Source organism: Melopsittacus undulatus, chromosome 6 (assembly GCF_012275295.1).
Source record: "Melopsittacus undulatus isolate bMelUnd1 chromosome 6, bMelUnd1.mat.Z, whole genome shotgun sequence".
NCBI classification, from domain to species: Eukaryota; Metazoa; Chordata; class Aves; order Psittaciformes; family Psittaculidae; genus Melopsittacus; species Melopsittacus undulatus.
In genome coordinates, this window is record NC_047532.1 from 48,120,807 (window position 1) to 48,147,843 (window position 27,037).

Here is a 27,037-nt window from a genome sequence, read left to right on the forward strand (position 1 = left end):
TTTAACCTGCGTGCTGGGGCTCTCAAGAGTGTATGGACAGGAGGTGTCTGACTTCTGTTCCATCAGCATTTACAAGCTGACTGGCAATGTTTCTATATCAAGACCATGCCTGTTTGTTTTAGGGCCATCATAAGAGCTTAGCTGAGGTCTGAGTCCCTCAGCTTTTGTTTTTTGGTTTCTGGGTGTTGGGTTTTTTTTAATATTTGTCAAAAATTAGAGTTAGATTCTGGTCTGAAGGGTCTGTCACTGACTTGGTTTGCTGAAGAAGTTAGTCTGGCTCTAATGAGCCCAAGTCAGATAACAACCACAGTGCAGGAGGGAAAGTCCCACTGAAATTCCCTTCCCTTCCTCACAGGTTTCTGTGATTTTTGCCTTGAGTGTGTTACCTTAGAGTGCCTGGAAATTTTCATTATAGGTGAGCAAAATTTCAACTCATTTGTCTACCAAATTAGAGCAAGGCAGGGGATGAACAGTAATAAAATCCCTCTTTGTTGAAACAGACGTATTCTTGCTCATTTGGAGAAAAAGTAAAGCCTCTTGTGTTTGCATGTGTTTTGATTTTGATGCTGCTTGAGCTTGGCCCCTCTCCTCTTTGAAGTCCTTGGGATATTTGTATCTTATTCCAGTGGGAGGGGGAATCCATTGGCAGAATTTGGTTTAGCACCGTAGGGATTTATTTTTATTTTTCTATGGGGGAAGCAAGGGTTGTTTTTTTAACCATTTTATTACCATTTTTATTGTTCTAAAGGAAAGTTGCTTATTATCTCGCAAACTTTTATCTGGTGCTGAGTCATAGAAGTGAGAGAATGTGTAGGCGTCTTAGCATAAGAGAGAGTAATTCTGTCTTTTACATTTACAGACAGTTATGCTTTCCAGAAAATTTTTTTTTGTGGGTTGCAAAAGTGATTAATCTGCTGCTGAAACTGTCAAAGGAGGTTTTCTGTTTAAGAATTTTTGAAAGAGAGAAAAATCTGTTTCTACTTATAGGAAATAATAAGGTAGAAATTGAAATAAAAAAAGTGTACTGAAAGAACAGACAAGAAAATGTTCCCTTTCATAATGATATTTTTCATTTTTCTTTTTATGTATCTATCCATCTGTCTATCAGCCTATATATCTATCTGTATGTCTCATGGAAATGTCGTGTGGACTTTGATAGATACAAAACTAAATATAGTAGAATTATGCCTGAGTTCAGCATTATCAGTTCCAGCTGTTAAAAATATCATGAGATCAGTTTAAAATAGTCTGTATTTTGTCTTTAAAAAAAAACATTATTTCAGTTTCTTCTTAGTTTTTCATCAGGCTGTTTAGCTTTTATCATGTTTTGTGCTTTTTCTGCAATCTTCAAACCTACTCTTTTTTAAAAATGAAGTCCAAAATCCTTACTTAAAGACTCCTCTGCAGTAGTAGTAAGATATTTCTTTTTTCTTTATTTCTTTCCTTTTCCTTCTTTAGTTTTTTTATCTTTTCCTTTAAAAAAAAACCAAACTGGTAGTTGTTTTGTTTTATTATTAAAAAAAGATCTATTACAGCTGAAGCAAAACCTTTACTACCTAGGTTTATATATTCAGTGGTGAAAACTGTAGTGTTGTTGGAAGGTTAAAGAAGGTTTACTGGTTTCAACCAAATTTTATAGACCATTGGTATCAACAGCATGATCTGCTGTGATTTTTGTTTGTTGTACCCGTTCCTAAAGTCAAACTGGACATGAAATATTTAGCCTGTAAATTTAGGGGGTTTTCCCAAGAAACTAGGCAGTAGTGTGTTCAAATGATCTTCTGGCAGTGTACGGGTGGGAGTACAAAAACTTGAGCTACTTTCTGCATAGTGTATCCCTTTATGAATATTATGATGTTCTGTGTCTGCCCAGCAAAAGCTTTTTGGGGAGATTCCAGTGTAGCTGATACTGTGTAGTTAGTTAGAGGCAAGGTAGTTAAAGCAGGATGCCATGCTGCGAGCTGTAGTTGTTGCAAGTAGCCTTGGATTGAGAAAATGAGTGCTCATCATCTCACCTTCCACCAAGGAGAGTGTGCAGGGCAAAAGGGATGTCCTCTCGAGTGGAAGCTCTCAGCCCAACCCCAAATGCAATGTCTGCTTGCTTGCTTTGGTTAGAAGAGTTGTTTTGGCATCTTCCTTGTCCCTGTTCTAGTTAAAATTTCTGCTCTCCTCATCTCCCATTTTTTGCAGCTGCCCTTTCCCCTCTCCCAGCTATAGTAGCTTCAACTATGGTCCTTTGGCCTTCAGCAGAGAGTGATTTGTACCATGTAAGACGAATGTTGATTTTTATATCACATGGCCCATGAGGCTTTGGAAACCACATTTTTAACCCTCGGTGTGGTTTATCTCTAGCTTTTAGAAAAAAGTGAGCTTTGGGTCCCATGAGATTTCCTGTTTGGGGTGAATGAGCTCTGCATTTAGATCTTTTCGCTGGAAAGCCACGTGCTGCAGCTGGACTTCTAAATTAAAGGGGGAAAGGGAATTAACCTGGCTTAACCCAAGTTTAGATAATTCCGTTGAGAGGCCAGTGACTCATTTAGAGAATTCAGCAAGTCCACAAGGGCTAGAATGATACTTCTGAAAGCTTATAGAATGTCATTGCTTTGTGTTTTAACAATTGGGTCCTGCAGTGAATTCTTGTGGGTTGTTGTGGAAAAGAGATTTATTGATGACTTATGATGCCAGAACGTTTGCTCCATGCATGTTTGTTTTCTCTTGAAATATGAATACATCACGAACCACAAGGGGAAAAAGAAGAAGAAAAAAAAGATACATTGCGGGCTACAAATGAAATACAATTTAATCCTGCCACAAATTCAGACCCAGACCTGAATTCTCCCCACTCCTCTCAAGTTCAGTTCTGAAACTTCATTTGACCTGTGACAAACAAGAATGAAAGCCACAACACTCTGTTTTGGATCCAAAATTCCTTGCAGTTTTTTGGGCGTCCACTGCTGAATTTTGGAGAGTGCTGAGCTCTTGTTAGAATGTTGTTGAATCCAAGCTGCTCAGAAGGACTAAATTAATACTCCCTAGTCCAAGGGTTTTTAGCATTTAGCACTCCTGCCCCAGGGTTAGAATGTCACTGTTTCAAATTCTGAAGTTTAAAATGTCAAAATCAGTTAGGCTATAAATCCCAGTAGCCATCAGTATGCATTTCTACATTCACCACAAGGAAAGAAGTGAGGAGAGAGGGAGGATACGTCTGTTTGTTTTGAATTAGCATGCTTGTTTTTAATTCCTAATGTAAAAGTGTTTGTGGACAGCTGCACAGGTCAAGGTGCATGGCTGGCTTAAGAGCTGGACTGGTCCATGCTGGTGCAGTTATGTGGCGAGCTGGGTGCCTCAAGGTGCTAAGGTTTAGTTCAATGCAGGTTATATTTAGCCTGGATTATAAATTGCATTTGCTTTTGTTCAGGTTGCAGCAGTATGAATTGCCAAGATCTTAGATGTTGAGTTTTTTGCAAAACAAATGATTATTGCCTGGAGCAGGTTAGATCTGCAGGATTTGTTACAGTTTGCATAGAAACCCTCTGCTATATTCCCAGTGGGGAGAAAAATCCTCCAAATTCAGAGACAGTCGTAGGCCAAATCCTGATCTGCAATAGCTAGAGTGTTTGGAGTAAATCTGCTGGAGTTAACAGATGTGCTGAAGCTGGCACTAGTATCACTGAGATTAGAATCTGGCTTGATATAAGGCACTTTTTTATTTTTTTGTAATTCAGGCAGCAAGAAGCATTAAAGTATATTCTGTGACTGTGATAACCTTAACCTAATCAGATGGATGTTTGGTTTAAGAACAGCGTAAGCGAGGAAAATTACAAATCATAAGGTAATCAGACTCATTAGGGAATACTTGATGACCTATTCAGCAGTATCAGTCATTAAAAACAGCTCTTGTGTTCTGGTTAAGAATGAAGATATTTTTGCTCTTGAGGGGGGGTGTTGTGTTTTTTTTATATTAAAACTTAAAATGGCTATTTGTGGGTTTGTTTCCTCAAGGCATATTTATGAAAACTGGATTAATTTATAGTGCCATTTGCTTCAGAACAAGCCGGGGGAGGCTATGCATTTGACATGGCTTTATACAGGCTTTTTACAGCAATACTGTTATGATTGTAAATTTTTATCAGTGTGTCTTTTGAGTAAATATTTTATTAACCATACATTTAATATAATGATATGTCCTCTATGAAGAGAGGAAAATAGCGATAAAACTGATTATTCTGAATTAATACTTTAATTTAAAAATACTCTTCCTATATTGTTTTATACTTGAGTATTTCTGTGGTACAGATGGCATTTTTTCTTGTGCTATAAATTAATGTGCTTTCTTTTACTTTCATGACTTGTTACAGTACTGCCCTTGTGTTTTGACATGTTGCAGTGGGTATGTTCTGTGTATCTTTGTGTGTGTGTTTATATACCAATATAATAATATTTAAAAGCCACAACAGGTGAAAGAAAACTTTTTGAATCAGATTTCTCAACCTCATACTTGGAGTCTGCAATATTGTGGAAACACAAAGGTATTTCAGTCAGCAGTGATAACCCAGGCAGACGGGCAAATGAGGGAATGTTCCACTCCATTTCCCAGAAGGAGCCATCTGGGAAAACAGTTAAATTTGACCTGTTGTTGGAGCTTGTCAGCCTTTTGGAAAGGTGTACATTGGACCTAATAGGAAAATAACCTCTCTGTCACATATGCCTGTCTTTTATGAGTTTTCTTGGTTGAGCTGCAATTTTTTTGGTGAGGCTGTATAGTTTTTCTCTGCCGTTAACCACTCAAGTTACTAACCTGAATCGTTTTGAAGCCCACTGAAAATACTGGCAGATGATGGTGGGTTCTGGACCTCAAGTGAACCATAAGAAAGCAGATGTTGTATGAACACAGAATTGTTCGCTGATGCTTCTGCTCTTCTGTATGACTGTTTGCACCGGCCTTAAAACGTGGGGAAAAGAAGAATAAAAACACATGGCTTTCACAGGAAATAGAGACAATATTAACATTTGAAAATGTTTATGCTCCTTGGAAGAATAATTTTTTAAATCAGGTTTAATAGAGTTTTGGAATTTGGAAAGATAAATAGGTTATAAATGCAAGCAGTGCAGCAAATAATTGGAATCGTAAACAAATTACAAGTAACACAAAGTAAACCAAGTAGTGTCTGAGAGTGTATGTATTTCATATTATTTTATTTGTGCATATGCACACTCTTTTTATGTTCTCTAGAATTAATAAAGGAAGAAAGCTTGCATACTTTATAAACACTCTAAAACTCCTTTGCAATTTGGTAGGAAATGAGAAGCTTTTACAGAGTTTTTGGACTGTTCTTTAAATCCGTTGTTCAACACACAATAGAAAATGATAACTTTTCCTTGTAAGTAGCAAAAGACTTCTCTGGAAGACTCCATGAATACATGTTCTTTGTCCTGTCACTCCCAGATGCACATCCCTTCCTCTCACACATCTTCAATGATACCTTTTAAATCCTTTTTTTTATAATCATGATGCACATGCATGGATAGCAGCACAATCTACATAACCCTCTAGCCTGCTCATATTTATCGTGCACGTGAGCTTCTTTTTCATTACAAATAGCAATTTATAAAAGGAAGAAAAAAATGTTTTTAGGACAGTGTAATTGTGATACTTTAAGCCTCACTAGCTTAGTAATAGCAAAAGTCATAAAAATACTTGGCTTACCCTACATTCTTATTTATAGGTATAGTGGGGGCTTCCCCATTGTCAGGCAGGGCAACATTTTGCCTAAATTAAGCAAGGAGACTTGTTCAGCCTGTTAGAAGGGCCCAGTTTGCTGAATGGAAATGCTTTGGACATTCCTGTGTTGCTAAGCCTTAGAGAAGGTGATCATTAAGGAGCTCAGTTTCACTGCTCCATGCACGTAGTGACTTGTCTTCACATGGTTCCGCTCTACTCTTTTTGTGGACTTCTGTTCCAGGACTGTATTCAGGAGTTCTGTGTTTTGATGTACTCAAAGGGCTGTGGTGCACAGCTCCTCACGGAATTTATTGCTAGAGTTGATGTGCCACTGATTCAGCTATTGCAAGGGGCTGCCATTGCGTGTTCCTGGGGTCCAGACTGGTGCAAATTTGTTATTTTAGTGATGAAAGTGGGAAATTACAGAAATATCCCAAGATGAATTGTTATTAAATGTCAGAAAACATTTAACTTCTCATGACTGGCATCTTCTGGAATTTTTGACAGCTATTTCTTGTGCTGATATCTGATATTCTTGTAGATGAAGTTGCTCTGGTATTTGAACTGGTCAAGCGGAATTGCTTAAATAGGAGAATTTTAATCGTAACTAGCCCTTCCAGTGAATTAAGCTAAAATAGTGGCATTTGACTCTCCAACAGAGCTAGAAGTATTCAGGTAAATGGTTTTCACATCTTTTAAAACTGATCTCACACATAATCCTCCTCATAAATATGATGATCACTCAACAGAAAAGGAAAAACACATAAAAAAGTTCATAGCAGTCATCGTAGTGATAGTATTGAGGTAAACAAATAAAAAAATAAATATGAAACTGAAAAGGAAAAGCAAAATTCTTCCCTGGCATAACACTGTTGTGTTTTGGAGACCAAACTTTTCAGATGTGTTCAGGCTCTTTGGAATTAATGAAGTGTTGGAAAGTGGGAACCCAGATTGCCTAAAACACTTGACACCCATACTGAATGCTTAACCAAGGTGTATGTCTATAACTGCACACATCACTTCTGAAAGGAAAAGTTTTCCCTGAGAAAATATTGGAGGTCAAGTTTTTATCACCTTTTCTTTTGTGCACCACCTTCTCCCTTGTGTTTCAAGCTGGGCCATCACAAGGAGTACAGAAGAGGTTGTGAACAGAAACATTAACAACTCTGTTGACTCCTTTTCCACCTGCAGTAGCAGCTGAAAAACAGATCAAAGCTCAGAAGCAGTTGTGTTCTTGTAATGCTTTATGGCATCTGTAAGGTATTCTCTTCATCTGAGAACCAGAGATGAACACTTTATTAGATTTCTTCTCTTCTTTTGGTATAATGCTTAGGAGCAATCCGTTTGAATACCTTGATAGCTTCTGGTGATCAAGCCAGCAAGCTGAATGCCATATAAACACGTCTGGGAAGTATGAGTATGAATGCTGATCTGTGCATAGCCTGTGCCTCTGTGACACACATTTGTCAGCTGAAAGCTAGAAAAGAGAATTACGAAACTATAAAGAGAAGCTTCATCTGATTATAAGCATGTTTTTTAGCTGAGGGTTTTAAGGCTTTGGAGCTGACTTCAAAATTTTGGACCAGCTTCTAAAGGTATTTTGACACCTAAAGGAATCTGTTTTTGTAACTGAGCTGTGTGCCCTGTTTAGCAGCAAGTGCAAAGTGGACTGATGTGTCCTTAGTGTGTTTGGTCTACTATCTGGATATTATAATAAAGGCCAGAAAATCCTGAATATTGAAAATGCATCAGGTATACTGAACAGAAGTGCATCTGTCCAGAATCTCTTGACATTTGGCAACCCAGCTGGAGCTCTACAAGGACTCCAGGTGTCTGCAAGTCCCAAATGAAAGGCCAGATTTCTCTTTTTCACCTAGATGTTAATTCAGACTAAAAAAGAGGATGTGTTCAGGGGAACCTGGACATACATTATCACTAGCAAGGCAGCTTGTTCAAAGACAGAATTTGAAGTCAGCAGGAGTTAGATGTGTCTGCGCATCAGGAAACTTCACAAAATGCCTGTTTACATTTTCAGGTACCTAAAGGCCCAAGTTTCAAAGCACAATATTTGATTCTTCTCTGAAGTTATCCTTCCCAAATTGAGGGGGAGCTGGGATCTCAGGCAGGAGGGAGGATCAGCCCAGCTGCTGCTCCTGGCAAGGCAGCAGCTTCAGTTCCAGCAGGAATCACTGTTCAGCACAGAGATGAAAAAGGAGGTGGGGAAGGGCACCCCACCCATGTCATCCCCCCTTCATATGTGAGAAGTGCATTTGCAGCCTAGCTCCTGGGTCTTGCGTTGACTGCTTGGTGTGGCAGGGTCCTGACTGATCATCTGAGCTGCTGGCACTCAGGTATCTCCTTGGTGCACATCACTAGCTGAGCTTGAGTGGCAGTGCACTTAATGCAGGGAAAAGATATCTGTGGTTCTTACAGTCACATCAAAATTACCTGCTTATTGTGGAATTTGTCTCCACTAACTTGTGCTGTCTAAATATTCAGTGACTTCTCTTGGCTGTTTTAATGCTTCTTTTACAATCAGTGGAGTGAAGTAGATTCCTCCAGTGGATGATTCACCTTCCCTGTTTTAGGTTTCAATATTAGAATGGGATAAATGATGCTGTAGAGAAGTATTTCACAGAGAGAGCTTTAGGCACCTCCAGCTAGCCAAGGTGAATGCCAATCCACTGTGTTAGGAGAAGCCAAGTTAATTTTCCACCCTTCAAAGCCTTTCCCACCCACGCTTCCAACCACCACCACCACTGAATGATACTTAAAAGTTTTCAGCTGGCACATGGTTCAGCTGGCCCCGTGTTTCAGTCAGGCTTGTGTCAGTGGACCATGAAGAAGAGTGGCCAAGTTATGAAGGGAGATGCTACACTGGTGCTGTGAAGTGGCAGCCCCCTAAGAATGTTGCACCCTGCGTTCTGCCTGCCAGTAGTGGCTAGCCTTCTGACTTTTGAGGAAGTAGGGTCGCTTCACTCCTATCCTGAGGTAAATAGTGACTGAAATGCTTGAAAAAGGCAGCCATAGATAGAGCCATGGTTCTCAACCTGTGCTCTGCAAACCCTGACAGTCCATGATCACTCCGAAGGTAACAAAGAAGAATTCAGTGAAACGTAACTTAAAACCCCATGTTTATTGTCAGTAGATTAACACTCTCCGTAAAGGAGTTTGTCTCTCCTGAAAAACAGTTGGGGGCTGCCGAGCATAAAGGTTGAAAACCACTGAGTTGGAGTAATGTGTCTTTATATGTGGTAATTTGACAGCTAAAGGGCTAAAGCTATTCAGCTGTACCTTTGTGAAAAATGCCTGGAGAATTGAATAGAATGTGATAAACTTCGTGTTGGCATTTTTGATCCAGTCTGTGAAACTGAGTAACTGAAGGGATTCTATAGAAAATACTCTACAAATGCACAAAATAAAAGGAGAATGAAGTAATTTTCATAAGAGTTCCAGCTGATCTTATAGAATCGTGCTCGTGCTGTATATTATAGTTATTGTGCACATTTCTTTTTAAGATTTAACCCTGACAAAGGGTAGAATCATAGAATAGTTGTGGGTTGGAATGGACCTCAAGATCATCTAGTTCCAGTCCCCCTGCCATGGACAGGGACACCTCACACTAAACCATGTCACCCAAGGCTCTGTCCAACCTGGCCTTGAACACCGCCAGGGTTTGAGCATTCAAAACCTTCCTGGGCAACCCGTTCCAGTGCCTCACCACCCTAACTGTAAAGAATTTCTTCCTCATATCCAATCTAAACTTTCCCTGTTTAAGTTTTAACTCTTTACCTCTTGTCCTGCCACTACAGTCCCTAATGAATAGTCCATTCCCAGCACCCCTATAGCACCCCTTCAGATCCTGGAAGGCTGCTATGAGGTCTCCACTCAGCCTTCTCTTCTCCAAGCTGAACAGCCCCAGCTTTCTTAACCTGTCTTCATATGGGAGGTGCACCAGTCCCCTGATCATCCTCATGGCCCTCCTCTGGACTTGTTCTAACAGTTCCATGTCCTTTTTATGTTGAGGACACCAGAACTGCACACAATACTCCAAGTGAGATCTCACGAGAGCAGAGCAGAGGGGCAGGATCACCTCCTTCGACCTGCTGGTCATGCTCCTTTTGATGCAGCCCAGGATACGGTTGGCTTCCTGGGCTGCAAGAGCACGCTGCACCTGCCTCATGTTTGTTTTCTCATCGACCAACACCCCCAAGTCCTTCTCCACAGGGCTGCTTTGAATCTCTTCTCTGCCGAGCCTGTAGCTGTGCCTGGGATTGGTCCAACCCAGCTGTAGGACCTTGCACTTGTCATGGTTAAACTCCATAAGGTTGGCATCAGCCCACCTCACAAGCGTGTCAGTGTCCCTCTGGATGGCATTCCTTCCCTCTAGCGTATCAACTGAACCACACTGCTTGGTGTCATCGGCAAACTTGCAGATGGTGCACTCAATCCCACTATCTGTGTCACCAACAAAATTATTGAACAAGACTGTTCTCAACACCAATCCTTGAGGGACACCACTCGTTACTGGTCTCCAGCTGGACACTGATCCATTGTCCACAACTCTTCGTGTGTGACCATCCAGACAGTTCTTTATCCACTGAGTGGTCCACCTGTCAAACTGATGTTTCTTCAATTTAGAGACAAGGATTTTGTGTGGCAGTGTTGAATGCTTTGCACAAGTCCAGGTAGATGACATCAACTGCTCTACCCCTGTCCATCAGTTCCGTAGCCCCATCATAGAAGGCCACCAAATTGGTCAGGCAGGATTTCCCCTCAGTGAAGCCATACTGGCTGTCACCAAGCACCTTGTTGTTTTTCATGTGCTTTGGCATGCCTTCCAAGAGAATCTGCTCCAAGATTTTGCCAGGCACAGAGGTGAGACTGACTGGTCTGTAATTCCCCAGGTCATCCATTTTCCCCTTCTTGAAAATGGGGGTTATATTTCCCTTTTTCCAGTCATAAGGAACTTCACCTGACTGCTATGATTTTTCAAATATGATGGCCAGTGGCTTAGCAATTTCATTTGCCAGCTACTTCAGGACTCACGAATGAATTTCATCAGGTCCCATGGACTTGTGTATGTTCAGTTTCTTAAGATGGTCTCAAACCAGATCCTCTCCTACAGTGGGCCTAGGGTCATCATTCTCACAGTCCCTGCATCTGCCTTCCAAGACTTGGGTGGTGCGGTCAGAGCCTTTGCCAGTGAAGACCTATGTAAAGAAGTCATTAAGAACCTCAGCCTTCTCCAAATCCTGTGTAGCCAGTTCTCCTGATAGCTTCTGGAGGGGGCCTACGTTGTCCATAGTCTGTCTTTTATTCGCAATGTACCTATAGAATCCCTTCCTGTTATCTTTCACATCCCTAGCCAAGTTTAATTCTAACTGGGCATTAGTTTTCCTAACCTGGTCTCCACCTCCACATCCCTGTATTTTTCCCAGGCTGCTTGTCCTTGCTTCTACCTTTTATAAGCTTATCCATCCAAGGAGGTCTCCTGGCCCTCCTGCTACACTTCCTTCTAGTTGGGATGCAACACTCCTGAGCTTGCAGTAGGCGATCCTTGAATATCAACCAACAACTAAAATTATAGGCTAATTTCTGTAGAAGAACAGCTTTAATCCATAGTATGTTTGTGATGACTCTTTAGTTGTATACACTAAATTTAATTTAAGATCTTCTAAATCATTTGTACAGAGTGCAGAATCACACAGTCAGGATTTTGGGTTTTCCCACCAAGGATAACTTGGAATCCAGACACTCAGCTTTGACAGTCAGATCCCTAGGATAGCACAGGTTTATCACAAAACCCTGGACTTCTCATACAAGAAACTCATACAAATGTTTATAATCTTCCAATGCAAGTAAGAAGGCAGGGCAGGAGTTACAAAGCAAAATGATTCCCCTCATGGTTACACATGGTAACTTTTTTTAGAAGAACTCTTTTGGGTTTTTTTAGCTCCCACATAGATTGAGTTTTACTTGATTTTGTCAGTATTAGTTCACCTTTATTTGAACTGCTGGGTAATTCATTTGTAGAAGAGGCAGTACATTTAGGTACTTCCATTGGTGTTTAAACAAGGCTCTTGTGCTTTCCAGATTAAAAAAAAAAAAAAGATTTTGTGTTACAATGCTTGTGGTAGATCAGGTTCTCTATTTAACTCCTTCCTACTCTAGTTTTTCTTAACAACTCTGCATTATCAGCACCTGTGGTTTCTAGTTTACTCTCCTTGCAAATATGAATTTGCAAGAAGGAGTTGATGGTAAGTAGCGTGGTTCTAATTTACACTTGTGAAGTGTGTCAGACAGTTTCATGTAGTGCATAATGAGCAGAGGAAAGCCTGTCTTCCTCTGAAAACAGCCCTTAGAGTATGTCAGAGAGCGTGTTTGGCTGCAATAGTCACTTGCAAATGAAATACAGTTTTGAAATGAGCTGTCCAGGAGCTGCTGGAGTAAGGGATGCCTGTACTCCTGTGAATCTACTCTTTTTCTCTTTTTTCTTTCTCCTATTTCTACTTGTTTTCATACTTCTGGGCTATCACTTTGAAGTGCTTTTGGATGTGTCTACTTCATTACACTAGTACAAGTTCTGTGGACTCATTTGAATGAAACATCTGTGACAGTCATCTATTTTGCTAGGACTGCACCAGTGATACAGGTAGCCCTTCCTAGCTTTCTCTTCATTACTCTCCCTCTATCTACCAGGCATGTTTATAGCCTCAACCGTCCTTCCTATCCTCCTAGTGCCTTCCAGACATCTGTTGAAATCACTCTTCTCTGTGGTATCTAAGTACTCTTTTCTCAACCTTCTGCACATGCTTGTCCTCAGAGGAGGAATCTTGTCCATAGCTCATGTGCATTTATAAAGTCTTTCCTTAATCCATTAATAATCTAGGGGTTTAAGCCTGGAGTGTTACTTAAGTACATGGCTGGACCATCAGAAGGCTGGACTGTGGCCATCCTTCTCTCTTGCAGGCAACAGGGCAGCGGATTTATGGTGATACCTCACCTGTGCCCTTGGTCAGGAGCTGCAGCCAGTTTGTGTCCCCATAAATCATAAATGCTCCAGTGGTGTCAAATTCCCTCTAACCTGTCCCATTTCTCTGCTACATCACGTTAACTAGAGCCTTGCATGCTCTTCCTCCCCCTAAAGCCCAGATTTCATCACACTCTTGCCCAGCACCCTCAGAGGAATTGAGAATGAATCACAAAGGGTGCTCTGGGGACTCTTACTGATGCAAACTTCCTCCTCCTCAAGGCAGCCTGTGGTTTGAATGCCACAGTGCAGCCAGTACTTGTTAGCTTGAGCCTTTTCTGTAAAGTTGATGGCAAAGCTTGGTCTCTGGCCCAGGCACCTGCAGTTTGCTCTTCCTTCACTGGTGCAGGAGAGGAGACTTTCAGCTCATTCTCTTTGTAGTGTCAAACACGGGAGCTGCTCAGAGCCTTTCAGAGTGCCAGTCAATAGGCAGGCAAGTTTTTGAGAAAAGAGTTATCATTCTTTCTTAAGGTGTGTTCCAGTCTAGGCAGGGGACTAGCATCAACACATTAGGTGAAGTGACTTCCATTACAAGAGTTTTACTAACGGTCTGTCACCTGCTTCCACAGTCTGTGTTCAGAAACATAATATTTGATAAATGGGGCTCATTTATGTTGTTTTGGTTTGGACTTTTCTCCCTCATCGCTGATCATTGTCTTTAAAACATTATCTACCTTCTCCCTCTTCACATGGAAAAGAAAAATGCTTTTCTGGTGGTAATTACACAGTGCCGCATTGTGGACCTTTCATCCCATTACAGTAAGTGGACAAACTACTGTCATTTACAGGAATGAAATAGGTGAGGAAATGGGAAAGTTTCTAGCACTCCCAGGCATAAATGCTAAGATGACACGTGAGAATAATTCTGACAGAAAGCAGATTTTCTTGCTAGCAATGAGTGCTGCTGCAGTTGTGCATGGACAGAGGAATGGACGATTTCCTGTTCCTTACCAGGTATTTCAGAAATAGAAGAATCAGGCAGTATTAATGGAGGGCTACAGACCTTTAACCTGTCTCTGTCTGTGCAGTTCAACTGAGACACACTTCATCTCTTCCTTGCTCTCAGTTTCAAAATCTCTTCAGTCTGTCCATGTACTGCCTTGTACTACTGAATCTGTTGGCAAGGTCAGGGTTTTAACACATTGAGATGTTTTTTCTCCAGCAAAAGTTTGCTGCCTTATTGTTCCCCACCTCTGTGTGCACGCCTTTTTTATCTCTTGAAACAGATTGATGCTCTTATTTGCCTGGGTTTTTGTTTTGGTTTGGATTTTTTTTCTCATTTATAGTGACTCGGTGTGGAAGGTTTACTCTTATGAAAGGTTTGCCCTGAAGGTGTAATTGCAGGGGTAAGGTCTTTAACGATGCATCAGAAAAAATGTATTTGGACGAATTAGTGGGAAGAGCTACCAGATGGGTAACAGAGCTTTGTTATTCCTTTGCTAGACTTGCTTGTGGGCTGTGGATTAGAAGTTGGATGACTTGCACTTACCTCCCTTTTCTTCATATGTGGTTATTGCCAAATGGTTGGGGGTATCTGCCTTTATCCCACCTTCTGTGGAAGGTGAGTTTGGTACCCTCGGAGGCCCAGAGAAATGGGTGGTTGAAGTCCCTCTCCAGTCAGTGGCCCGGGTTGGTTTGGCAGCAATTTATTGCCGCCACCTGCTGACCAGGCAAAGGATTTCTTTGGCCCTGGTAGAGCTTTTGCTTGAGGGTGTCCCAGTGAGCCTCTATCTCTTTCTCCCCTGTTCAGCAATCCCAGCACGAGGGCGATGGGGATGTAGGGAGAGGTCAGGGTACTTGCGTAAAGCAGGAACACTTGGGAACAAATGCAAGATCAGTCATTTAGGTAAAGGTGACAACCACTGGTGGGGGCTGAGCTATTCTGACTTTGAGCTGCTTGTAGATTATCAAGCTATGGGTGCTATGGATTATCATGGGTGAGATCAAGCCCAGGAATTTTCAATGGCAGATAACCTCATCTAACTATGTCACTAAGTAAAACAACAAAAAAATACTGTCAAACTGTCTTCATTTTAATGGATCTCTGGATAGGAAGGCAGAAAATTCAGGTACTCTTTCAGAATAAAGGAAAGGAGAGAAGCAGTAAATTGTATCTAATCCTGAACTTCAGAAATTCAAGTTTGTTCTTCTTTGATTTACTGAATAGACTTAAGGGACATCTTCAGTGTTCTTCAGGAACTATTTCACATTGTTAGCTCTTTAACAATGACATCCTTTCACGCTGGTGTCTTTGGATGTGGATTTTAAGTAAGAGGCAAGACAGACAAACAAGTACATTACACGGAAGCATGTACAATACCTATTAGGACAGTGTCACTGCACTAAATCTTTATTTGGTGACCAAATCACAGGAAGTGGTGGCACTTGTTGTTAGCCTCTTCTCTGGCTGATGTGCCTGTGGTGTTGGTACAGGGTTGCATAGCTGCTTTGGTGGGAGCTGACTTCTGAAGCTCTCAGGAATCCTGACCCACTTTTTGCCCTTTAATGAGTCATGTGAAATATTTGCCTTCTCTGGGGTCACTCCAGGCATTCAACCAGCAGTGCTTAGAGCAGGGACAGGGACATCTCCATATTTTGCTTTGATCTACGTTAATTCTGAAGTCTTGGGATCTGGATTTAGGCCATTCCAGTCTGCTGCCTCCTGCATTGTTAAAGAAGCTGTGGTATTGAGGGCAGTATCCTACAAGTGCTCTAGAGAGCCAAGGATTTTCATGTCCCTGTAGAAACTGTAATCTCATTTTCTCTTTCAAAATATTCTCATTTTCACAGGAATGGATGGGGTTTCCCCTAGTTATTCTCCAGTGAGTCTCACTTTTTTTTGCATTTATTGGGGTTTAGTTTGTTTGTTTGGAGGCAGAGGAGAAAACTTCAAGGAGAAGTGAAATGCTATGCACGGCAGTTCTGCTCGGCTGCTGCGGTGCCATCCCTGTTCTATCAGAGAAGGGAAAGGTTCCTATTACCATTTTATAACGTGTGGTCTCAGGTACATTCCTGCTTTCCTAAGCGGTTTGAGTTGCTGCACAGATGTTAGTGTAAAATGCCATTTCCACTTAACTCCTCACTGCTTGACCTGATACCCCTCCTGCTGACGCTGTGGCTCTTCTTTTCTTGCTCCCTAGGGCTCTGGCACCTCGAGCAGCTCCACTGCCACCCCTTCATCTGTGTCCACCCCTGTCACTGGCCACAAGCGGATGATCATCCCCAACCAGCCTCCCCTCACGGCCACCAAGAAGTCCACCACCAAGGGCCCGGGGCAGCCAGCACCCATCCCGGTCACTCCTGTTGGCACCCTGAAACCACAACCAGTGCCAGCCCCCTATGCCACAGCCTCTACCCCCAGCCGCCCGGCCTTCAATGTGCAGGTGAGGACAGCACAGCCCAGCCCGCACTACCAACCACCTGGCCCACAGCCTGTGCACTATGGCAGCCTGGGGCCCAGCCAGTCCTACACTCCGCCACCAGCCCGCCTGCCCAGCACCCCGCAGTATGGCGCTCCACAGCCCCATGGGGCAGACTATGGCTATGCCCCACCACCTGCCCGGCCCTCGGAGCCTGCCTATGGCTATCCACCTGCACAGGGCCGCTACCAAGACCCCTACTATGGGGGGTACGGGGGGAGGAACGGCTCCGAAGCACCCTACCCACAGAGCTCCTGGAAGGCTGAACCAGCGTATCCTGCTAGTAACACTGTGGGCCAGGCTCCTCCTGGCCTCTACCAGCCACCCAGCACGAAGAAGACCTACATCACCGACCCTGTGCTGGCCCCACAGCCACCTGCGCTGCAGCAAAAGGTAGGAGATGTGAATGTTCACCAGACTTCCTGGGGGAGTGGAGAGCCACAGGGCTGAACATGCCCTGGGACCCTCCCTGAAAGGCAGCCTGGTGGGGTTCAGTGACACTTGCGAAGGCTTGGGCAGGTCTCCCTCTGCGTGGCTTCTTAAAAGCTGGAAATAGGGAACTCTTGTTTACTTTGAAATGAGGCTTTTGTGGAGACATAGAAACACTGCCAGCCTTGAAGGATGAGATGGCATCACATGTGGGGGTGTGGCATCACCTGGCGGGCAGAAGCGAGGTCTCATCCCTCTGACATGCTGTTACCATCAGAGTTCACAATGCCACAGTATGGCATTGTTACACTTGAGCCCTTCCTTCTGGGCATACCCAAGATCAAATGAGAGGTTGGGAACTCCGTGTGCTTGTGGACAGCTCTGTTCACCAGACAAATCCTTCCTCTTCTTAGGCAGATAGGAGGTACGCAGGAGGCTGGTTTTGATTGTGGTTCAGAGTGATTACAGAGGTTGACCTCTAGTGTGTTGCTGTTCAAAAATCACTTCTCGCTGAAACCACATGGAAATGAGTTCCCACAGAGCTCAGCTCTGATTTTCCTCTCAAGTGATGATACGCTGAGGTGGCCTCTATCCACTTGAACTGGTGCCTGATCCTTATAAAGAGAAGCCAACTGAAATAGAAAGCTAAACTGGTCTGCCTGGTTTCTCTGCCCAAACTGACGCTGGCTGGCTTTTGTCACTTCTGTTGGTGGCTGTCCCTGTCATGGCTCTGGGGACACACAGTGCTTTAGCTTTGTGGGATCCTCACAGTGTATGATGAGGTTGGGCTCCACCAAAGGATGAGGACAGCCAAGCCCAGGCAGGAAGGCAGTGAACCCATCACTGCTCAGGCCCACCCTGACTCATCTCAGCTGCTCATCAGATTGTGGGTGCTTACAGGGAAGGGCAGAAAAGCTTCTGACACATAGCAAAAAGTCTATCCTTCTGGCATTTCCTTCACTAGCAGCACACAGGCAGTTTTCCTTGAATTTGAGATTTCCTGACACTGGGAACTTTTGAAGGCAAAGACGTTTCTTGAGGCAGTTTAGGGAGGGCAGTACACTACAAAAGTCCTTGAAATACTATCTACTAGCAGCTAAGAAACTGCTTTTTATCTTTTCTTTCCCCTTCCTTACCAAGATGCTAGGAGTGGGAAGAGAAGTAATAAACTCTCGGCTGTGCAGGTACTTAGTATAGAGCTGAGATTGGAAAGTAGTGAAAGGTAAGAAATCTGCACCTAGCCTTAACTGGTGTAATTGCTGTGATTCCAGTGGAGTCACTGAGGAAATGCTGAGGTACAGCAGATCCATATTTAAACCTTGATAGACACAAGTAGGCTTATATATAAAAAAAAACTGAAAAACTTGAGTTCACTCAGCATCTCTATGGAAACACAAATCATCTCGAACCACAAACAGCACAAGCCTGTTAGTCTCATTTGCATTACAAAGTTGGAATGGCAGTTTAATTTAGCTCAAGTTTGGGGTTTCATGTGTGTATATATATATATCTCTTTATATCTATATAGGTATATGTTTGTGTGCACGTGGCATTTACAAATACCATGCAGAAGTACTTCTTATGTATCTCTATAAAAATAATTTCAGTTTTTCTGCAAACCAGACTCCCTTTCATTCCCTTCCAGCTTGCTAAATATCTGCATTATTACCTATTTCACTTTTGAATTTACAACTCTTCTCTAACATACTGGTGGCAGATTCTGCTTAATCTCTGCTTTGTAACATACGTAGTGTAATTGGTGAAGAATTGAAGGGGATCTTAACAGGAGATGCCCGATAATAAAACACTGTATACTTTGCTAGTGAAGCAGTGTTGTCCATTTTTACCACATGCTCTTTTTTTTGCAGAGTAACTCATTCATAAAATCAACTTTTGGAAATACTCTATTTAAAGGAGAAAAAGAAGGAAGTTTATATTAGAACAGATACCTGATAGGGAGAATTGTCAGTGTAATTTGACTTGTTGACTACAATGTGAACTTTAACGTATTTCCTACATACTGGCTTTTGCATTTCATTGTGTTTTGCCTTTTCAAGGTTGTTTTGAGGCCTTTCAGTTAAGGAAAATGACTTGAGAGCCAGGGTAAGAAGTGGGCATTAATGTATATCACGTAAAATGCAAGAAGACCATTCTTCTTGCAACAAAATGGTCTCAAAACATAAAACAATTTCTTATTGCATTCAGAAAAGTGCATTCTTACTCCTGAATGCATTCTGTGTGCAAAATACAAAGGATGTTGTAACAAATCTATCTCAGATTAGAAGTCTGTGGTCCTTAATTCTAATTTGTTTAGGGCTTTTAAAGGGTAAAAAAAAAAAAAAAGGAAAAAGAGTTTATATTTTGCATTTTGGCTAGGAATTGGTTCATGGTACTGTGGCTCTGTCTTTTTTGCTTCTTACTAATCATGCCGAAGTCGCTGCTGATCCAAAATAAATCTGGATTGGTATGGGAACAGCAAATAATCTGTACTGGTTCTTAAAGCTCACTGAGAACAATGAGTTTTACTCATACATAGTGCTGTATTGTATTCTGGTCTTGGGCCAGTTATGGAAGTGAGAGTCATGCATGTGAAATCTCTGTGCATTTTAGCCTTTTGTATCGCCTTGTCTAGAATTAATGCCCAAGTCCCACTTAGGAAATTAACTGGTGGAGTGCATGTCCTTATTTAAACCTTCATGTGCCTCAAGGGCATTCCTGACCAAAAACCTCAGGAGCTGTCTCCTCTGCATGGTAGGTGGTGGGGATTTTTGTAGGAGCAGCAACAGAGTTGTCATGAGACCATCACAGAACCATGTGACACGACTGGGTGCTCTCATACATTTTGCCAGCAATGCTGTACCAGTCCAGACCAAGTCAAAATCTGAAGCCCCTCCCAAAAGCCAGAGAGCATAAGACCATGGTGACTCATTAGGTACACTAATTTCTGGCACCAAGATGTCCACAGCAGGGAAAACAAAATGGCAAAGCCAGTTTCTGACATGGAGAATTCCTGCAAATTTGCCCTGTGGCTAAAATAGAGTTGACGAAATTCCCACCACTGACCAGCTCAACTATCATCAAATGTTTCTATGCTGGACTGTTTAAGATACCAAACATCCTTGTCAAGCTCTCATATCTCCGAATAGGTCTAGGTACTTTCACTGTTCTTGGTCATGTTTGAGTGGTTTTGAGACACCATTGTGTGTACCCCAGGTGGCTTTGTGGACCTTTCAAGGACTTCATGTGTCTCCTGGTATATTTGAGGGGTGGCCACTGTAAACAGCTGGGAGGTCTCTCCTTCCTAGATCTCATATCCTCTGTATTCTCCTTCCTCTTTCTAAATGTACTCAAAGGCCTGGGGAACCACATTCCTTTGTAAAGGGACCTACACATTTTCAGCATCCAAACTGAATGCCATTGAAATCAGTTGAGATAGCTTGTGGGTTTGGTCCAGAATGGTGGAAATCTTAACAAGACCACTCATTTCTTGAGAGCAATCTGCTGATTTGGGGAGGGCAAAAATTTCTTGTAGTTCTGATTTACTGCAGCATCCAAATCCATGCTCCTTTGCTGCGGATTTGTTGGAAGAAACAAGGGGGCAGTGTCTGTTCTTACTGACATGGTACAAGTCATGTCCCCTGACCCTCTTAGTTCACACCAGCCATGAATCACATTGTCACCATTTACACATATACAAGTATTGGTGCATATGGAGCATGACCTTCTCTTCAGACAGCCCTTCAGTGAGTGCTGTGGCAATAAAGTAGGAAGACAGCTGGAAATTAGGAGGTAAAATTAACAAGGCAGCTTATGCGTTTGGCATGATTTAGGTGGTGGTGGCCACTCATGATTAGCAGACCTCAACCACTGCATTGTTTCAGAACTGCTGGAGGTGGTGTTTCTTTGCAGCCTGCTGCGGCCAGCATTGGCATAGTCTTGTGAAACTTGCAGTGCCCAAGAGGGGATTCTGACAGCTTACTTTTTTTCTCATTTTACACAGCTTTTGTCAGCTTTTCCACTGATTTAATACCTGTGATGGAGGCATTCACTTGGAAGTTTCATTTTTGCCTCAGCAACATCTGCTCACCAGTGTCCTTTGCTATGACTGATGCACTTCTCTTGTACTGGTTTAATAATTTTTACAGCCTACCATCACTCACATAAAGTAGATACCTTTGGCACTTGTGTTTGAACTGAGACTAATGCTCTAGCTGTTTGCTGTTAATCTAGTGACTGTTCTCTGCAGATGAATAAATGCAATATGCCAGATTCCCTCCTCCTGTCACAGGGATATATTCTTTCTTAGCATTGATTTTTTCTTGTGGGGAAAGGCAGGCAACTTGCTGTTCACTGTCTGTCTCCCTTTGTGTGTATTCTCCCCAAAAATCTCATGTCTCCACCCAAGTGTCCTCTTCCCAAAAGTCACTTGCTAAAAATTTCCACTGTATGGGATTCAAAGACTTTGTAAAATGATGGTTGAAGTTGCTTTTCTATCAGTGTGAGACAGTAGCTTCCCATACTTTTAAAATACTAAAATAAAGTAAACCAAAGTAAAATGAAAAAGGCTTACTTGAAATATTCTACTTTGGCATTTAATGAATTAAAAAAGACATAAAGCTAATGTAAAATGAAATAAAAGGTGAAATTCCAAGATTCAGAGTTGAATTCGCGATTTCAACATGACATTTCAAAATTTCCAGATGAATATGCAGTTCCTTTCTACCCTGAGAATAGCAACAAATGTCAAAATGTTGACATTCTTCACAAAACAGTAATTCCAAGTTCTAACCAGCACTAGCTGTATATCAGCTGCTGATTCTGTCTTTGCTTCTGGGTGGATTAAATTAAATACCATTGCTTCTGTTAAAACAAGGAGAAGGGGAAGAAGACAAGTAGTAGTGTCTAACAATGAGATGAGAAGCACAGAGTTAGGACTTGGTAACACTGTGGCATTGAGAATCATGTTTTCCATGTCGAGGTATTATAAAACTTTGCATCAAAATCTTTAGATTTCTTCAAGATTTTCAGGTGAAAAGACACTGCCAAGAGGTCCGAAGAGGTGTTTTCAGAACAGCGTGCTTATCCTGGCAGCAGGAATCTGACACAATCTGGTTTATACCCTAAACTTTTGAAAAAGGCCAATTTTTGGCTTGTAGTGTGTTTAACATTTTCATTTCAAAGCTTTACTGTTTGTTCTTTGTATTATATTTTTATTATTTCAGTAGTCCATATACTAGCAGGAACCAGCTGAAGACAGAACAGTTTATCAGATTTGTCTCTTAGGAATCATACATTTGAGTTGTTTTCCTGAAACAGAGAAACAGCAAGTTGCCAAACAATTACCTTGAAGTTAAAGATGATAGGGAGCCTGCAGTTGCAGGAGTAAGTCAGGTCAGCATATACTGAGAAACCAACTTAAATACATGGCTTCAGGCTGCAGCTTTTGCAGCTTTAGCCTTTAGTCAGACACAATGGGTTAGTAATATAACAGGAATAATTGAGAAAGAGGCTTTTGACATAATACCTGGATGTTCTTTCTTGCTCCTTTTTAAAATAAGCTGAGGACAATGCCTGCATACATAGTAAGGCATGGGGCAGCCTTGAAGTTAATTAAGGGCTCTGTTTCTGTGCTGTTAACTCTTGATAACCAGTGTCAACCTTGGCAGATACTTCCAGATCATGTTACAAATGAGGATTTTGTATCTGAGGCCATAAGATGTAGTCAGCATATATTTACCTATGGGTGGGAAGGAACATCTGATGGGGAGGCTGTCTGGATTTTGAGCAATGGTGCTTGCCTGAGCCCTGGGGCCAGCTAAACTCAGGTCTCTAATGGAAAGCCTCATCTGTAGCACAGTGAGGCAAGGATGATTGGCCTTACTACTGGTTTACAGCTCTCAGTTCAAAAAGCAGCACCTATAGAAGTCAGTTGTGTGTGATGGTGCTGCTGATTACTGGAGGAACTGTTTCCTTCACTTTTAAAATACAGCAGAGTCCAACCACGTTGTAATTCTTCCAAAGCCAAGGCACCAGAACATGTGGTGAAGCTGTTCTTTTACCATATAACCTCTGTGTTATTGTCAAGTTTATTGCAATGAGGGTAGGACACATATGGGTAAGGAAACTTGCCCAAGCCTAGGCAAGTTTAATTAGGAAAGCTGGAGAGAATGCAGAGACATGGAGCATCTTGGTGTCATTGCATGGCTTCTCTGTTTAAGGTGAGAAAGGCTCTGGCTGCCCACTTGGTGTGAAACTCTTTGGGTTTATGACCCAGTGGTAGTGCCAGTGTTAAGATAAGGAACTCCTCACATCATAGTGATGCTTTGGGTCATGTGATACTTCGGTCATGTAATTTGGAGTGGATCATCTTATGTTTGGAGAATTTTCCCACTGACCTCTGTGAAACATATTTGTGGTCTTAATCCAGTTTTTGATGGCACATGTATACATATTATAGTAATAGTTCATTACTAAAGCACCACTTTGTGTAGGGAGCTGTGCACAGTTTACAAGATGACTTATTTCTCCATTGGTAGGTATGGTTGTCTACAACTAGACTCTTGAGCCTAGTACTTCACTGAGTAGGCAAGTTAGAAAATTATGATGGTGCAAGCCATGCAGGATCCCACCTAAAATGACTATTCAGTTATAAAGAGTCAAAAGTAGTCTATAACGGCTGCTGATATAATACTTTTTTCCTGCAAGAGTAATAGTAAGAAATAGTTAGCAATATACGGTTGCATTTACTGATCACAAATGTTCTGGTACTAAGTTAACTTAGGCTACCACATAATGGTCTTCCTGATAAGATTTACTTCTGAATAACTATAAAGAAACACAATATAGGAAATTAAATAGATTAAATAGTAGCCTTTGGGATAGGGAGGGAAAAAAGTTTAAAAACAAGGAGCTTTCTTATCACAAGCTGAAAGAACTCCTGCAAGGCAAACAGAATCTACAATTATGACAGTTTTGTTCTTAAATGAAAATAATAGTGAATTATAAAGCTATAAAATTGTTTTCACAACAATATTTTGTTTTTACAACTCATACTATTTCACTTAGTAGCTGCCTGGCTCCAGAGCAAGTTACATAATGTGGTATTATGAATATGGTGCCTCAACTTTTTGTCTAGGGAATTAATTTAAGGGCTCTAAACTTTCCAGTCACATTTTCTTCTTTGTTCCAGATGCAGTGAATTCTCTCTGCTGGAAAATATATCAGATGAACTGTGTGTTTCTTGTAGCAGAGTAGTATTCATATGCCTCTTTATCCATACTAAAAGCGCAGTGACTTAGTTTTATATGTATCCTCAAAATAGTCCAGGTTGAAATGTGCTGTCTAAAGTCAGCTACATAAAACAAATTAGCATAGTGGAGCTGCTATGTGTTAGCTGATCAATCTAGCATTAGCAAGGATTTTCCATGGTGTAGTTTAGCACGGGGACAGACAGATGCATTATTATTGCTGACAGATTCACTCATCCTGCCCAATTAAATTAAATGTTTCCTCAAATGAATTGGTAGTAACTTAAACTGATGTGATAGGATTACTTCAGTCATCAGTAAAATGGAGACACACCTGAGCAACAGATTAGCTATAATAATTTTCACCTAGTTATTGCCTAGTTAAACTCTATTTTACCAATACCTGAAGGAAATTTTTTCCAGGAGGTTCCTTCAGCTTTGTGAGAGCTGATCACTCATTAAATCAATCCCCTTCTTTTCTGTTGGTGCTGTAAGAGAGCTTGAAGTGAAAACTCACTACTTTTTCTGGGAAAACAAAAAGAAATGGCAAAGTGGCCAAGGAAGCTCCTGCTGTGTATATGCCAGTGCTGGATTCCTTCTAGGCTGTCACCAGGAAGCCCAGTGGATTTTATTTTTCAGTCTAAGTTGGAGGGCAGAAGAAATCTATGTGAAGTGTCCTTCAACATTTGTAAACCTCAGTTTCATGAGTATCTTGCAGACTTAAAGTTCCAGGTGGCTGTCGTGTTCCTCTGGTTTGATGAGCAGCATCAGAGAGGTGCCCTGGGCTGCCTTCCCTAGCTTGTGTTAGAAGAGGGCTCTTGTTTTATCTTTATCCCATCAAAGTCTTTTCTCCCTCCTGTTAAAGAACGCTTAATTTGTGACCTCTCTTCCCCCAGACTGCATCCCAAGAACCTGCTTTAGAAGTACATCAACTCTTCCATGGCCTCACTTGAATATTTCAGTTAAAACTTTCTCCTGAACCCAAGTCATTAACTGCATTTCCCATAATCTAGATTTTTCACAATTTCTATGTGTTTCCACATCGTTTTCCCTGAGGGTGCTTGTCCCAGCTTAAGCATAAAATTGGGGGGTTTGCTGCTGTTGAATTTCCAGATGACTGAGCAAGTGGTGGATGTATCTTTCTAATAGATTTTAAGTGCAAAGAAGTATCACAGCTGTATTGCAAGCAAATTTGGCCCTGTAGATAATAGAGCATGCTGGAAATGCATGTGCTTGTGTTTGTTTCTTTGTGAGACTGCACACTAGTAATTATGTCCAAATACAGTTTTAAAATCTGAATTGAGCTTCCCACCCACCTTTCTTTACCCTTTCACCATCAGGTCACCTTCATGTGAATAAATACAGTACAGCAATTAAGATCATATGTATAATTAAAAGAAATTTATTATAAATTTAAACAGTATGAAGATAAGAAAGGTAAAAGGATAAAGAAAACTGGAAGTGCATTTCTGTGTGACCTGCTTTTGAATAAACAGCATTATATTCCACAGTCAGTTATCCAAAAAGTACAATGTGTTCTGTTGCCAAAAAAAGGTTGTCAAACAAAAGTGTTTAGTCAAAAGGACACATGCACTGGAGTGAACATTAGTCTATTGTCCTCAGTAAAATATTGTACAAACAGGGCTGGTTTGCTGCTGGCTTTTCATTTTTCACTTAAAAAAAATAAAAAAAAAAATTTGACCACAGATGAGATTATGCAGCATTTTATTATTATTTCATGAACGTCTAATTGCAGGCTTCAGCAAGAGGTGCAGACATTGCTAGGGAAATCAAATAAGGTATGCTCTGTGCAGCCCAATAATAAGGCTTCCAATACAAAAGTGGAAAAACAAGTCATTAGTTACTACCATTGAACAAAGAGGTCTAATGGGAGCCACAGGATAAACATTCCATTTTATTATGTCTTCGTTATATGTTTTGCAAGACTCCGTGGTTATAAATTAAAATTGCTTTTTGCACAGTGGCTGTAAAAAGTTCCAAATCTGTGAATGTACCTATTATTTTTATTTATATCACAGCAGGCTGCCAGCAAAAATAACTTTTTTTTTCCTCCTGTGTGTTAGTTAAAAGAAGAAAAATGCATACAAATGCATATCTGCAGGCAGCACTCAAGAATCCTTCCCTCCCCTTTTTTTTTAAAAATCAAGATGACATCAGTTTAAAGTGGAAGAGGACACAAACATCTCAGATAAAATCAACTTCTTCACCATTACACAAAGTTAGAGTCTGGTGTTTGTTTAGAAGTATAAATTAATGCTAGCTAAAGCATTTAGACTATGTACTTTGACAGATGAAACAGAGTTTATACTTGAGACCATGTTGCAGAAAAAAAATGTTTTCTGCAGACAAAGCAGAAGACTTTCCAGGGCTCTTCTCCAGTTGAACTGGCAGTCTTGAAGACCCTGCTTACTAGCAGAAAATGTAGTGTTAGAACAGGATTTTCCCATGCTGTCTCTTGCTATCTGCGCCAGCAGGAGACATGCTGCTGTGTGAAGGAATGTGTTCAACCTCTGACTCTTTTCTGAACCTTCCAGCAGAACAATTAATTTGTTTATTTTTTCATTCAGCTTTCGGAAGTCACTGCCCCAAGGTAACAGCCAGAGCAAGAGATTTGTGGAAATGGAGATTTGTGGTGGTTGGAAACATCTGTTTCTCCTTTTAAAAAGGATACAAAGGAGATGCAGTCATAAACCCTTGTCAACCTTTCTGCTTCCATTTAGGAGTTAATCATTAACTGGGACTGTAAGCAGATGCTTCTCTTGAGGACAGGCTATCCTGTACAGTAGATTGGTGGCTTTCACCTTGCAAATCCCAAACATCAGCAAATTACTACTGAGCTGTACTTCCCCCTGATCTATGAAAGCCTGTTGTTAAAAGCTTAAATTCATTATGTGGGGGCCTGCAGGTCCAAGGGAGGGAAAAAAAAATGCTATGCAAATTAAAGAGGCAGGAAACCACTGTCCTAGGGACTTTCCTACTCTTTCACATTAGTATTCCCCATGGGCCACTGAGGAGATAAGCCAAGGTGGTCTCACAGGGGCTGGGAATTCCTGCTGTAGGTGGGGATAAGGTTCATGAGCATCTTTCTCCTGGGACTGGGCAGAAAGAGCCTCCAGGCAGGGAGTCATGGCACGTCACTGGATTGAACAGATCAAAGCAAAAAATG

General features: G+C 41.5%; 1 protein-coding gene across 1 annotated transcript in view; it reads left to right on the forward strand.

Moving 5' to 3' along the window:
- LPP (LIM domain containing preferred translocation partner in lipoma) overlaps positions 1 to 27,037 on the forward strand; it is a 337,577-nt gene that overhangs the window by 200,978 nt on the left and 109,562 nt on the right. The window contains exon 8 of the mRNA XM_031043045.2: positions 15,896 to 16,567. Within this exon, the coding sequence (XP_030898905.2) occupies positions 15,896 to 16,567 (672 nt within the window). The remainder of the gene's footprint in view (positions 1 to 15,895; positions 16,568 to 27,037) is intronic.